Source organism: Physeter macrocephalus, chromosome 11 (assembly GCF_002837175.3).
Source record: "Physeter macrocephalus isolate SW-GA chromosome 11, ASM283717v5, whole genome shotgun sequence".
Taxonomy (NCBI): Eukaryota; Metazoa; Chordata; class Mammalia; order Artiodactyla; family Physeteridae; genus Physeter; species Physeter macrocephalus.
This window is the reverse complement of record NC_041224.1, coordinates 38,023,223-38,037,655: the sequence shown is the minus strand read 5'-3', so window position 1 is coordinate 38,037,655 and position 14,433 is coordinate 38,023,223. Positions and strand designations below refer to the sequence as shown.

Below are 14,433 nucleotides of genomic sequence, written 5' to 3'. Positions count from 1 at the left end.
GGGTTCGTGCCCCGGTCTGGGAAGATCCCACGTGCCGCGGAGCGGCTGGGCCCGTGAGCCATGGCTGCTGAGCCTGTGCGTCCGGAGCCTGTGCCCCGCAAAGGGAGAGGCCACAACAGTGAGAGGCCCGCGTACCACCAAAAAAAATAAAAATAAAAATAAATCTACAGGTTTAATTACTCGGTATTTTTATTTTAAAATAGATCTTCTATTCTACCAGGGCAAAGCAACACTTAAAATTACATGATGCCTTCCTAAGTACTCAGATTACAATCTTATCAAAGTGTCATGTTCCCATTAAAAGGAAGACTCCTTGAGAAAAAGAAAGACTCACCCAAAAAGGTTAAAACCCCAAACATTTCAAAATGCATCGTTACCTTCATTACTATTACCTAATTTTTAGGTAGTAAAGTCAGACTAGTTAGGTCTAAAAGCAACAGAATATAATCTCAAGGAAAACATACTTCTCTTAAATAAATCATATTTTAGAGCACATTACTTTTGATCCTTTGAAAAGAAGCACATGACAGACCACTCATTAAGCCTATCTGTTCTTAAAATATTCAAGTGGCAAGAAAAAATGATCTTTTAGTAAAAATTATGATTCCCACACTGGCTTTCAGCTACATAAACTTATTACACCAATGTGTGTATGCATATGACTTGCACACATAGGCTTATTACCAAGATGTTCTAAATCTTAAGTATTAACAAGGAATGGTTTTCTTTTTCTTGGGGGTTGAGAGGAGAGGGGATGATTTGAAACCTTAACATCTCAGTTACCATGGGTTTCAAAAGGGGAATTAAAACTAATACACATATTTAGCACTACTGAAAAAGCCAATCTATCCCCTAAATCTCAAAATTTGTGTCCTGATAATTCAACACTATACTTGTAAAAAAAAAACAAAAAAAAAAAACAAAAAAAAAAAAACACACATTACATGTATACATATTTAATATGACTTAAAAGAAGCGTTGTAAGGGACTTCCCTGGTGGTCCAGCTGTTAAAACTTCACACTTCCACTGCAGGGGGCGCGGGTTTCATCCCTGGTTAGGGAACTAAGATCCCACATGCCGCCTGGTGTGGCCAATAAATAAGTAAATTAATTTTAAAAGAAGGAGGGTTGTGAATGTACTAATGCCACCCAATTGTACACTTAAAAGAGTTAATTGGTAAATTTTCATGTTATGTATATTTTACTACATAAAGGAAATATTCCTCCTTTACTAAATAAAGGAAAGGTAGGGGGAAAAAAACTGCTAAGGACTCAGTATGTAATTAACAGGTATTTTCAGCAACCCAACACCAAGGGGGTTCTCACTGGCATTTTTCCAATCACAACAATGTTCCAGTTTTCATTTTCAATAAATCCTAACACAAGACAATGTGTGTCAAGTTTGAGTTTCACAAACAGTATGCAAAATTAAAACAAAGATAGAGCTTCTTACACTTCAACATTTTTCTGTTGCAGACCAGAAGTCTTCTTTCCAGGGGCAGCCCCTCTCATCTTCCCCTCTGCATACTGCTCCCTTCAAAAATAATTTCAATAAAATCATCTTAAAATGAGTATTTATGTGGAAAAATAAATTGATCACTTGATTCCATTCTGAAATTTATTGAAGTCCCGAGCCTATACATATTGTGGTACAAAGTTTTTATTTAACAAGTTCAACAGATAATGTATTTACAAAAATCAATTCAAGAAAGAACAGTAAAAAGGCCTAAGATTCGGCTCTTCTATACTTAAGAAAATTAAAATAAATGTCGTAAAAAGTGACAAGATTCTCATATAACTGAAAATTCCATTTGTTTTGAAATTCACCAATCCCAATTTTTTTATCTGATCTCATTTTATCATTTCCATTTTCTTAATATTTCAGTTTTGAAATTAAAACAAAACAATTACCCTATAGAACACACAGTCTTTCAGGGTTCCTTTTCTCAATGTGCTTTCAGAGGTGAATAACAATGTGGACCCCCCCTCTTCCTTTCATATTCCTCCCCCACCAAGTGTACCTTCCAAACAGTCCAGGAGATAAGACCGTTAACAATGAGTTTGCAACTTCAGAAATTTCCAACATCCTGCTCTGTTTACTACCTACCTCTAAGGACAGACTCCAGAAATAACCTGTATGCTACTTCCTTTCCCCAGGAAAGGCTTTTCTGATCACTTGAAGTTAAAGTCATAACACAGCAGCTGACAGGTCCCAAGGATCATTTTAAAGGCAGGCAGCCAACATGATTTCCACTGTGGATTTCATTTCCAAAAATTAACTTACAGGCATTTCGCCTCACATTCATATTGCAAAACAAACTTACTGATTGGCTTTTTGAAGTTCTCGTTGTTTCTGCAAATTGGTGTCCACGTATTTGAGTACTCTGCTTTCTGGAACCCATTCATCCCAACTGAAAAAGAGAAAAGTTAAAATATCATTCAAAACTATTTCGTTATTACTCAGACTCTGTCCTCCAATTATGTTTTTTTAGAAATACAAGAGGCAAGACTTTGGACTTCTCTGAACTAACTTGACGAACTGGCATTACAAATTCATTCTCAACTAAAGTGAAAATCTGTTCTGTAAAAAGGCAGTAAAGGGACTTCCCTGGTGGTCCAGTAGTTAAGAACCCATCTTCCAATGGAGGGGATGCAGGTTCTATCCCTGGTCAGGGAACTAAGATGCCACATGCCACGAGGCAACTAAGTCTGCACACCAGAACCATTGAGCCGTGCGTCACAACTAGAGAGCCCGCATGCTGCAACTACAGAGCCCACGCACCACAACTAGAGAAGCCCGCATGCCACAATGAAAGATCCCGTGTGCCGCAACTAAGACCCAGTGCAGCCAAAGAATAAATTAAAAAAAGATTTTTTTAAAGGCAATAAACATATTCTCAGAAGCAACATTCCAAATCTAAACTGCGAGTCCAAAAACAGATTCAAATTGTTTTTTAAAATGGCATAAAAGCATGGCATTTAACATAAGAGCCCCTAAGCAACTATCCTTACAGAATAAAGGTACCTAAAAGAACTTTAAATCCAAAAAAAAAAAAAAAAAAAAAAAAAAAAAAATGAGGCACAGGAATCCATAATAAGCTGACTTCTTAAAGAACTAAAACTAACTGGCTGGTTACCTGTGATACAGAATTACAGAACTCTCTCTGCCTTAGTTTCACCTGTAAAATGAGGATAATACTACCTATCTCATAGGATTGTTATGAGAATTAAATAATACATATAAAACACTTGAGAGTTTGACAAAAAATAAACACTCAAGGTCTGTCAGAACATATTAGGAGGTCTACAATACGGAATACCATCTAGATCAGCTCAGCTAAGACTGTAAATTGAAGTGTTACAATGGTTATCACTCACTCACAAACGAATACACCAACTTCCGAGGCAAAACCATTCTTGGTGCTCTAAACATCAAAAGATAAAACCAACCACTCTCTTAAAATATCTAGTTGCTAAGGCCTTCTTCTGGCACTTAGAAAAGCTCCTTCAAAACAAGATCTTTTAATAAAAATTTTATTTATTGATGTATAGTTGATTTACAATGTTGTGTTAATTTCTACTATACAGCAAAGTTTTTCAGTAATACGTATATTTACATTCCTTTCATAATCTTTTCCATTATAGTTTATCATAGGACACTGAATATAGTTCCCTGTTCTATAGTAGGACCTTGTTGTTCAGAACAGGATTTCTGATGTGGCTTTTTTTCCAACGGGGAAAACAAAGATACGGTATTTCTTAGGGAATGCTGAACTTTTTGTGCAAATTTTTTCCTCCTGCTGATGGAGCTCCTTTAATGACACAAAGAGATGTATCCTCAAAGTCTTTTATTTAATAATTTCCCACCTTTGACCTCTTATGTAAGACAGCCAAAAGAAGAATAAAAAATAAAAAGCAACCCTCAACATGATCTCCTAGAGAAAACTTTAAAACATGCATTTACCTAGAGGTCAGGAGGGGGTGGTGTACTGAGGGAGCTCCTTCAGGAACAGGAAAAAGTGCTACAATATCCTCACGTGTCTTCAAAGTTTTTTCAGAGCGCCTGGGCCTCACAGCACTTCTGATACAGACAGCATAGTACAAAGTAATCTCAGTAACTAGGTGTAGAATTTAGCTTAAGCTTTAAGATTTATTTACAATTATAATACTTAAATGTCTGTGTCAACAAATTCCAATAAGGTTTTTGAAAATTTAGAAATATCTTACTATCTATTGTGCTTTTGAAAAAATATACATTTACTGAAGTTTAAGAAAATTCCAGTTTGGAGATTGGGCTTTTGTTGTATGCTTTTCTGAAAGTATAGTATCCTATAAACTGTACTCAAAATGAGGATCTTATTCTTATATCTGTTCCAATTCTCTCTAAATTAAAGGGAGCTAGCAAATTTTTATTTACCACAAAGTTCCATTTTAGAACCTTGCAAATTCCTTCTCCCGATATAAAATGCATCTAAATAAGGACCTTGATCTAAAAACCAATTCTTGAGTTTCCTTCACATGTCAGGAGCTGAAAACCCTTGCTGAACCACAGGAAAATGAAATGACAACATCTTTTGCTCTGAAGAACACCACTACTAGGGTAATAACTGAAGGCCAAATATCCAGAAATTTTTACATACTGCTCAAGCATAAAAGAATTTCAGAATTTTCTAAAGGTAGCTTGTCATTAATTCCCAAAGTCACAATAATCCATGGCACTACTTACACAGCACTAAATAAAAACCTAACATACTTGCTGGGTATTTGAGCAACTCCTCCTCCTTTCTGTATGGATTTAAAGGCTTCTCTAAATACTTATTAAAGATCAAAAATTTCAAAATTCCGTATATTTATCTAAACACCAAAACAACTACAAAAAAACACATCCTTGTTAATACTCCTCAATACGTCTACAAAGATATAAAGATCTCCAATATTTAGTGCTATTTTTTCCTTAATTCTTTTTACAAGGAGTAATATATAAAATGAGACCAACAAAAAAACCAAAAAAACTATGTACCCTATCATTTATTTGTGTTACTAGATAACATAACAAAGGAAACAAAGGTTTATTTTCAAGCAATACTATCAGAAAATGAACGCATTTTATGTATTTCCACAATTTCTTATAAGCTACAAATGCCACTTAAAACCCAGTCTTCACACTGTACATACCTACATGTAATTTTATAGACAATATTATACATGAAAGAATTAAGCACAAAAGCTATCTTCACTGCTATTAAGATGAAATCCTAAAACAGTTAAAGTGTACACGGGGATGGGGTCAGACCTATTCCATGAATTTGCTATTTGCTTTTCTTTAATTTCCTGGATAGACTTCCCATACATGATATGCATAAATAAGATATTCTACTTCCTATAGAGAACTGAGATTCACTTTACATCTTGACATACTCTCAACTTTACCTGATGTTAACAGAATATTGATATGTAACATATTAAGTCTAATAAAAGGCTGAAATACAGTTTTAAACACTTCATTTTTTTAACAGGGAAGAAAAAGCCATAAACTACACTGGGATCCAGAAAATAAACTTTCCTGGATATTAGACTCAATTTAGCATTAATCCTGAAATCCCACTTAAAATCAAAGACGTTTACTTCTATTAAGACCAAAGGAGGGACTTCACTGGTGGCGCAGTGGTTAAGAATCCGCCTGCCAATGCAGGGAACACGGGTTCGAGCCGTGGTCCGGGAAGGTCCCCCATGCCGCCGAGCAATTGGGCCCGTGCGCCGCAACTACTGAAGCCTGCGCGCCTGGAGCCCATGCTCTGTGGCAGAAGGGCCCACCGCACTGGGAGGCCCGTGCACCGCAATGAAGAGTGGCCCCCGCTTGCCACAACTAGGGAAGGCCCGTGCGCAGCAGCAAAGACCCAGCGCAGCCAAAGATAGATAAATAAAATAAATTAAAAAAAAAAAAAAAAAGACCAAAGGATTAAAAGCCCACAGGGTCACTCTGGTGAGTTACTGTATTACCAACATATCATTATTACAAATATTTTAATTATCATTAACTGGAAAAAAATCATTTGTTGAATCTGCTTTTACACATTTTACATCTCTACCTTTCTACAATTATACTAATGGAAGAAAAAATAAGGGTCTGGTATTTCTTCTTAGCTAAAACCATTTTGTGATAACATTTTCTAACTAACAAATAAAACTAACTGGTTTGGTCACCTGGCTATGGGACTGTATGAAAGAAGACCAAAGTCACAGGGTCAGTAAATGTCACGGAGAAAAGCTCCCTCCAAATCAAGAGTACTCATCAAATCAGATGGCAGTGCTCACGTGGAGAGCCAGCTACCAGAGTATGGCTAAGGTGACACAAAGCTTTAAAATCTGCTAGAAAACAACTCCTCAAGAACTACACTTTCTGGCAGTACTATTTTTGAAGGACAAAACATCAGTAAAATTAAAATCCTCTCATGGTAAAAATTATAGGCTATTCAATTACAAGCACCAAAAATGAATTAAATTATCAAATATGATATTTATGGGCCCCAAGAAGAAAGACCCATCACTGACAAAGAGCTCAAATGGCTAAACATTCTAGAATGTGTTCAATCTATAACCACTGTCCACTCCCAGCAACATCAATATCACTTCTAAAAAAGCAAAAAAAAAAGGTTAATAGCTCTTTGGAGTGCAAAATTAGGTTCTGTAACTAAATTTCTGTACCTCCGTTAAGTCATATGCTAAAAAGTGAACCACATGAATTCACTTTGTTAGCATTTAATTATGCTTCCAAAGTTCAAAACATGAGCTGGTTAATACTTCCAAATCAGGCAATCTTTTTCTCCCCCCCACCCGCCCCGCTTTTCTGGGTAGAAAAAGCCAACTAGCTTTGAGTATAACTGCTTGAAATACCATATGTAGTCACTAAGTTTGTGTTAAGGCAAAAAACTCAAGCTGTCCTAAAGTGTACCAAAACCAGAAAATAGTTGGGCTGACTAATTATTATTAGACATTATACCGAAACACAAGAAATACTCCAAAGAATGTAAAATAAAATGGCTGTAGGGGACCTCCCTGGCGGTCCAGTGGTTAAGACTCCAAGCTTCCAGTGCAGGCGGCGTGGGTTTGATCCCTGGTCAGGGAACTAAGCTAAGATCCCATGCGCTGCGCAGTGCAGCAAAAAAAAAAAAGGCTGTATACCCTAATTTCTATTCTATTTTCATCACACTACAAATGGTTCACCTTTGCCTCAACATGTTTTTACATTAAAACTGCAAGAATTAAGAAGTATATGCTTGTATCAGTCTACGACACAAAGCTACCTTGTTAATTATAAATAAAACATCGCTTTTAAAGATCTAATACTCACTTTTTATTCCAACCACTGTAATGTATAAAGTATTTCACTTGTTTATCCTTTATGGCAACCTTTACACACTGAAATAAAAAAGAAAAAGTTCACTTAGAAATACTGAAGGAAATAAAAAAGACTACCTGGATAATTTTCAAGTATCAAATCTTTCGAAGACAAACTCTACACTTAAACTCTCTGGTGGCCAAAATGAACACAATAAGATCCAACTCTTTAAAGGAACATTATTTAAGCCTTCAGACTACTTAGGTATTGTTATAAAACTGCCGAACAATCATAAAATTTGTTGGAGTCAGTCCAACAAATCTGAAGAACCATAAGCACAAAAGGTCCCCCTAAAACCTTAAATCAATGGGCTAGATAAGCTATCCAAGAACAGCTAATGAAAACTGTATTTGTGCTTTTTCAAAGTGCAACTAGCCAAAAGCTACATTTATTTCAAAAATAAATTCAGCTAAAGAATTATTAAATTCTTCTAAAAAAATTAAAAAGTTTTGAGTAATCTGAATCATTAAAAAATTCCATTAGTTTACACAAGGAAATAGCTGTTCTGCTGCAGATTATCAGCAACTAGCAAAGTGACAAATGAAAAACATCTTGTGTTCTTCTTAAAAGCAGCCAAACAAATTGGATTGAATCATTAGGGGACGTCATTAACTACGAAAAAGTGAGGACGGGGCTGCCCTGGTGGCACAGTGGTTGAGTCCGCCTGCCGATGCAGGGGACACGGGTTCGTGCCTGGGTCTGGGAAGATCCCACATGCCGCGGAGCGGGTAGGCCTGTGAGCCATGGCCGCTGAGCCTGCGCGCCCAGAGCCTGTGTCCTGTGAGCCATGGCCGCTGAGCCTGCGCGTCCAGAGCCTGTGTCCCGCAACGGGAGAGGCCACAACAGTGAGAGGCCCACGTACCGCAAAAAAAAAAAAAAAAAGTGAGGACTGTCTGGATTTAAGTTTTTATCAGATGCAAATCAAGAGAACCACAATAGTTTAAGCTATTTCAATCACCATTTAAAATTGTTCACTGGAGTGTTTCTGCTGCCAGAGCAGAAAAATCGGCCAGTCCAGTAGAGTTTGCCAGAAGTTGATACAACAAAAAAAACATTCAAAAATATAAATGATAAACAGGACTTAGAATATACTATAAGCTGCAGCGGTATTACACCATTAAGATATACATACACAAACAAAAAGTTCTTGACCATCTCCATGAATCCAGTTTCAGCCATTTTAGAACTTTAAAGACACACATCCACTATGTATTCAAAATAAGTAAAAAGTAGTGAAAATGGTTAGTCACACTGACACTTTACAGTCTTTATTTTCAGAGACAAACTATTCACCAAGAACGTATGTAGAAATTCCCTTTAACTAAGTATTATACTGTTCCGCATATTGTTCATTTTTTTAAAAAACTACCACTGTAAAAGAAGTTGACACACCTTAAATATTTGTGCTAAAAAAGTTACCAGAAACAAAATACTAAGAACACCTTTGACTTCGTAATGCATCATCCCACTTATCTTTGGCTAAATGGAAAATCCGTTTTTATTACCTGAGCACAACACTGATACAGAGAAAAGAGAAAGGGAACCCCCCCCACAATCAAACTTTGCCAAACAATCCAACAAATAAGTTAAATGTACTCATTTTAAATGTTAGTTTTTACCTTTAACGTAACTACTCAGTGCTTACTCAGCACATTATATTTGCAAATAAAGTAAGTTTTTGGCAGTATTTTCTCACAAGTCATTAACTACAAAATGCTATTTTGCTCCCATTAATAGCCAATTTTCTATCTTTCCCCTCAAATGCTTTTTCCAACTACTGGACCTTTAGCAGCTCAGTAAAATGAATGGCAAGACATCAATGCTTTATAAGACCCACTAAGAGAGCAGTAAGACACCCATAAAGAGAAGATGAGGAACTATGAATCTATGAAAATCTATGAAAAAAGTAGCTCTCACTAAAGCTACCAACCACTGAAAACTGATATTATCCAACCAGTAATTTCAGCCAACTTTTCAAGAGAAAACAAGTTTAATACCTTTGCTTCATAAAGAAGAGGCCCATGGAAGCACAGCACTCTCTCACCTGTAAAAATAAAAAAGACAAAAATAAAAAAACAGTACTAGGTTAGTTGTGATTTCTCTTCATATATAAGAATATGCACATCTGGTTGTGATGGAGAGCCTTCACACTTGTACCATGGTATTCCTCAAAAAAGTAGGCAAGTGGGTAAGGCAATGTATCCATCAACGCTTCAGATCAAACTTCAATACAACAAAAACACCTTAGCATCTGATGTAAACAACAAAAAGTAATCAGGATACCAATCTATTAAAATCATCTACCACCTGCTAAACAAATTAAATCTACTGTAGCTATCTACTGGCAGAATTGGTTTATTTTTCAATGTACTGATACATGTGGGATTTAAAGACATTTTAAGTTTAGGACCTTATGCTCTACCTATTCCTTCTCTGCTTCCAACCGTCTTAAACTGATTAAACTAAGAAAAACACTCTGTACATAAAAATTTCAATGTGCATCAGATACAGCTGTTTTTTTTAAAAAAGAGGTCCCACTATGTTCATGCCTTCAGTGTGTTCAATGATGTTCTGGGTGTTGGGCTGCTTCAATGGGAAAAAGAAAAAAACCCAGACAATTCTAACCTTTGGAACTTAGACTCTGTGTTGAATCTACCATTAAGACCTGTAAGACTAAATAAAACGTTAGGGACTGGAATAAGATCTGGAAGACACCCCTGCACATCAGACAAATCAGGCAGGCAATTCCTGGCAGTACCTTAAAATATCATTTGACTGTAGAAGAAACAGACTTCTCACATTATTTTTCGGTCCACTTGGTTTCAACAGGCCCAGAGGTAACAAAAGTGCCAAGACAGTCAGCTCTAAAATTAAATTAAAATAGCCTACTAGCTCATTTCTGAAGAGACTACAGGGCAGTATAGGTGACACTGACATGTAACCAAACAGTTTTGCACAATTTACTGGATTTCCTATTTTAACTATCTTCATAAGCAGTAAGAAGAGTGACTGATGAGCTACTTGGGAAGGTCACAGGGAAGGGCCCATAGTGAGGAAAGCAACTGGTACCAAAGCATAGAAGAAACATGACAAATTCTTGTGCAGTGGTCCACTCTGAGGAACCACTGCCTGAGGTTACTAGGCCTATGCAGAAAAAGTGGAGACTAGAAACAAGGAGACCAAAGACTTCTCCCAACTGTCAGGGATAAGAACAGAAAATAGGTATGAATCAAAAGCAGTGTGGAGGACAGCTAAGCCAAAGTAGAAACACTTTCAACTGACTTCCAGCATGTGGAAATGGAGGGAGGGGTTTCTGATTAATTTTGGAATAAGTTACAGTGGCTACAGGACATCCAAACTGGAGCCACCTAGTAAGCAGTCGAGTACACGTGTCTGGAGTGCAAGAGAAAGCTAGGCTGGAGCCACTGCTGAATACTGTGGACAAGAATGAGACCATGGGGATATAGATAAGGTATAGGGCCTAGACAGCAGCACCAAAGATCAGACCTGTGTACCTAAATTTAACTCTCCAGGTACTCTTTAAAGGCACCCTGAAAATGGCCTCACTCCCCTCTCCCTTCTTTTGGCTGCTGCCTCCGAAGACAATTGCACTGAGGCTAAGACCCTTTGACCTCCATTCTAGCTACCTAGCCCTAATATCCTGTTGAAAAAATATACAGTAAGCTGAAGAGCATGACCCAGGATAACAAATGCCTATGTTTTCCATGGAAGTGGAAAGACTGTTAATTGGGGAAGGAGCAAACCACAGTCTCAGATATTTTTTTTAAATCTTTCTTCACTCTTAATCCTTTCTAGTATCAAACTACAAAGGTAGTTTTCCCCAATGCTCTCAAATTCCAAGGGTGATGAGATTCCAATTCCCCATCCTCCCACTCGTTTGCTTACTGGGAACATTACTCAAATTCCAGCAACAGTCAGTCTCCTAACAAGCCAAGAATCCTCCCCCTGACAATGGGCTAGTTGCCCAATAGCTTTCTTTACCTTATGCTTTAAACATTTCAAGTGGAAGACCAAGTCGACTGCAAAAGTCACTGTGCTTAAAAACTGCTTATAACATGTTGCACATTAAATAAAAACTTTCAAGTTTAAAAGAACCATTTAGAAAAAAAGCTGTTTCTGATCATTCGTATTTCCACCATTACAGAAGCTCAATTCCTCTGCAGTGTTTTAATATAATTCTGTGAGTTCCAACAGAATATTCGTTTTTCCTTACAAGATATTCTCTGAAAATGTCTTATAAATAATTATAATTTCTTAAAGATGATTACAACTTTAACACAAGAGTAGAAAACATGTCTGGAAAGTGATGGTAATGGTAACTGCAGAGACTCTTGGGCAGCTTTCAAAACCTTACAGATACACTGGTTCATACTCTTCTCTAATTCACGACTATAGCAGCACATGGATTCTCCTTCGCTGTTACCACTCTTACCATCCCTCTAGTTTAGAACTAAAGCACTTCCTCCAGTAAGCCAACCTTAACTGTCCCACACCTGGGTGATCTTCCTTTGATATCCTACAGTGGGGATTAATTTTTTGTGCCATGGACCCTTCACAGTCTGGTTAAGCCTTTGGGCCTATTCCCAGAATTTTTCTACAAACACGTAAAACAATATTACAAAAGAAACCAACTGTATTGAATTAGTTACCAAAACAATTAAAATATCACGTTCTATGGTTTTATATGAGCTCCTTAATGGATATAAACATTAAGCCACTGATCCAATAACTACCACAACTCTGAAATAATGACAAGCACACATTACATCTCAAGGTATCTCCCACCACTGTAATGCTGGGACATGAAAACATACAGCTAATACTACTGTGGTTTTTTGTTTCTTTGTTTGCTTTGCTTGTTTTGGGGGGGGAGGGGTTCTAACATTCACAACTGAAAAATACTAAATTTTAGTTAGACAATAGAAACCAAAACTTTTTCCCGTCCAAGTTCACGGATCTTCTGAATTATAAACACTGACCCTATATTAAGAATCCCTGCTCCAAAATATCTGGTTTAAAAAAAAAAAAAGGCAATCCATAGAAGGTAGTCACACAGCTTCTCAGCGTGAGAGAAAGCAGGTATTAAGTCAGTCATAGCAAAAACACGCTTGGAAACGTCTTAACCATTCCACAGTTGCAATATACTTGTGTTTTGTGTAAATGACTAACGCACATTAAAGTTTGAAAATCGCTACAACAATTTTTTGCAGACGTCTCGACATCTACGGTAACTAACACATCCATAATAATGAAAGGGAATTTTAAAGTGTTCTTGCTTGCCTCACAGAATTTTACTTCCATTTTAGTTTACTCCTAAACCTCCACTTTAATATAAACTATTAGATACGTTAATTGTGGAAATTAAAGAGCTGTCTTCCACTGGAAATCAGGTTCTACCGTCGGCCAAGACATGTCGATCAAAGACAATAAAAACTCAACTTTCAAATCAGTTAATCAAATATTGCTGCAATTAGTCAAACAACTGCTATACTTAAAAGATAACAGCAAGGCAATGGGACTTATAAGTGGAAACATAATACCGCGTTCAGGTAGCTTTTATTTACTGTTTTACAAGCAACCGCACAGCAAGAGCACAGTCACATCACCACAGGATCTTGGCACTCGGCTTTTCGGTAAGCAAAGAGACGCCTGCCGGCAACACAAAGCCGACCCAGACGCTCGCGCTTTTTCTCTCCAGTTCCCACCCACTTCCCTGGGGTAAGCGTCGGGGAACTGGTTCCCGCGCTGCAGCAGACGAAGAAGGGGGCGCTGTATCTGCCCTAAAGCGGCGCCGGCGGCCGGGAGCCGGGGACCCAGGCGCCGGCGGCCATGATGGCGCGGCCATCTTGCAACAGCCATTTTACAACGCAGTTCTGCCGCCCCGAGACGCGAAGCCCACCCCCCGCAAGCCGCAGCCCGGCGGCTCCACCGAGCGCGACCACCTCCGGGCTCCAGGCGGCCCCAGAGCGCCAGGTGTTGGCCGCCAACGCGGCCGGGGTGCTCCGCGCCGGCGCCCGAAACCGCCGCCGCTGCCTCCCCTCCCCCACGCCACATCACTTCCCCTAACGGCCGCCATGGCGCGCCCGTCGCCTCCCTACAATAGGCTACTTTCTCCGCGCCCTCTTCCTCCGAACAAACACTGCACTAAGGCTTTGCCACGCGGCAATGGCTCCCTCTGCACTCTACCGCCTGCCTAACGCTTTCACTTCACAAGGTATTTTCTCCTCATGACGCACCGAAATAACCCGCCGCAATGCGCTTTCCCCGCACAAAGCCCTGTCCGCCGCCTCCTCCGGGCGCAGCCCTTGCCACCCCCGGCCCCCAAACCTTAACCACCCCGAGCCCGCCTCCCTCTCCTGTGCCGATAGATGCCTTTTCCCCAGGAGCTCAGACTCACCCTCCTGGAATTTAGGCTTCGGATCCTGCTTCGGCGCCATTTATAAGTGATTCGCCGCCGCCGCCGCCTCCTCCTTCTCCCACCACCCCCGACTACCGCCCCCTACTCTCTACCCCACCCAACTGCGCGTCAGACGCGCCGTCAGCCACCGCCAACTCTACATCCTGGGCCCGATTTGCCAGCGGCGGCAGACCTCACAGCATCGCGACCCGCGCAGCCGCCGCTCCAGCCAACGGCTGCCCTCCGCGCACGCGCCTCCGCGCACGCGCCGCCCCGGGGCACGCCGGGATTTGTAGTTCCCGGGCGCTTGGGGGCGCCGCGGTGTGGGGGAGGGGCGGCGGCCTCTTCCCATCCCCCACCCCGGGACCGCCTGGGGTTTTTTAAAGCCTGGATTTGATTTTGCTTGTTTGTTGGAGCGAGGGCAAGGGAAGGCAGTGCCTCACCTTAAGAATGGGAGAGGCCCAGTTGCGGAGGCCCACGGGCAGTACAGGGCCACAATGATGTGGGCTTTGAAATGGCCTGAGAGAAAAGGCTGCTTCCTGAACCTACTTTCAGTAGCCTCTCGAGTAGTTTCCGCCTAGATAAGTTTCACGGCCAGCAATCTGGCCAGAAGGGG

General features: G+C 39.7%; 1 protein-coding gene across 5 annotated transcripts in view; it reads right to left on the bottom strand.

Moving 5' to 3' along the window:
• Positions 1 to 13,957, bottom strand: part of MORF4L1 (mortality factor 4 like 1) — a 36,688-nt gene extending 22,731 nt beyond the window's left edge. For 3 of the 5 annotated variants that reach the window (XR_008618538.1, XM_028496245.2, XM_007100186.4), the window contains exons 1-6: positions 13,818 to 13,934; positions 9,397 to 9,443; positions 7,352 to 7,419; positions 3,965 to 4,081; positions 2,325 to 2,411; positions 1,454 to 1,534 (exon numbers count right to left, since the gene is read on the bottom strand). Coding sequence is in view for 4 of the 5 variants with exons in the window: in XM_028496245.2 (XP_028352046.1) it covers positions 1,454 to 1,534; positions 2,325 to 2,411; positions 3,965 to 4,081; positions 7,352 to 7,419; positions 9,397 to 9,443; positions 13,818 to 13,857 (440 nt within the window). In the remaining variant the exon portion in view is untranslated. Of the gene's footprint in view, positions 1 to 1,453; positions 1,535 to 2,324; positions 2,412 to 3,964; positions 4,082 to 7,351; positions 7,420 to 9,396; positions 9,444 to 13,817 lie in introns of all 5 variants that reach the window. The other 2 variants (XM_028496246.2, XM_007100187.4) reach the window with 2 other exon arrangements.
• Between the last annotated feature and the right edge of the window lie 476 nt (positions 13,958 to 14,433).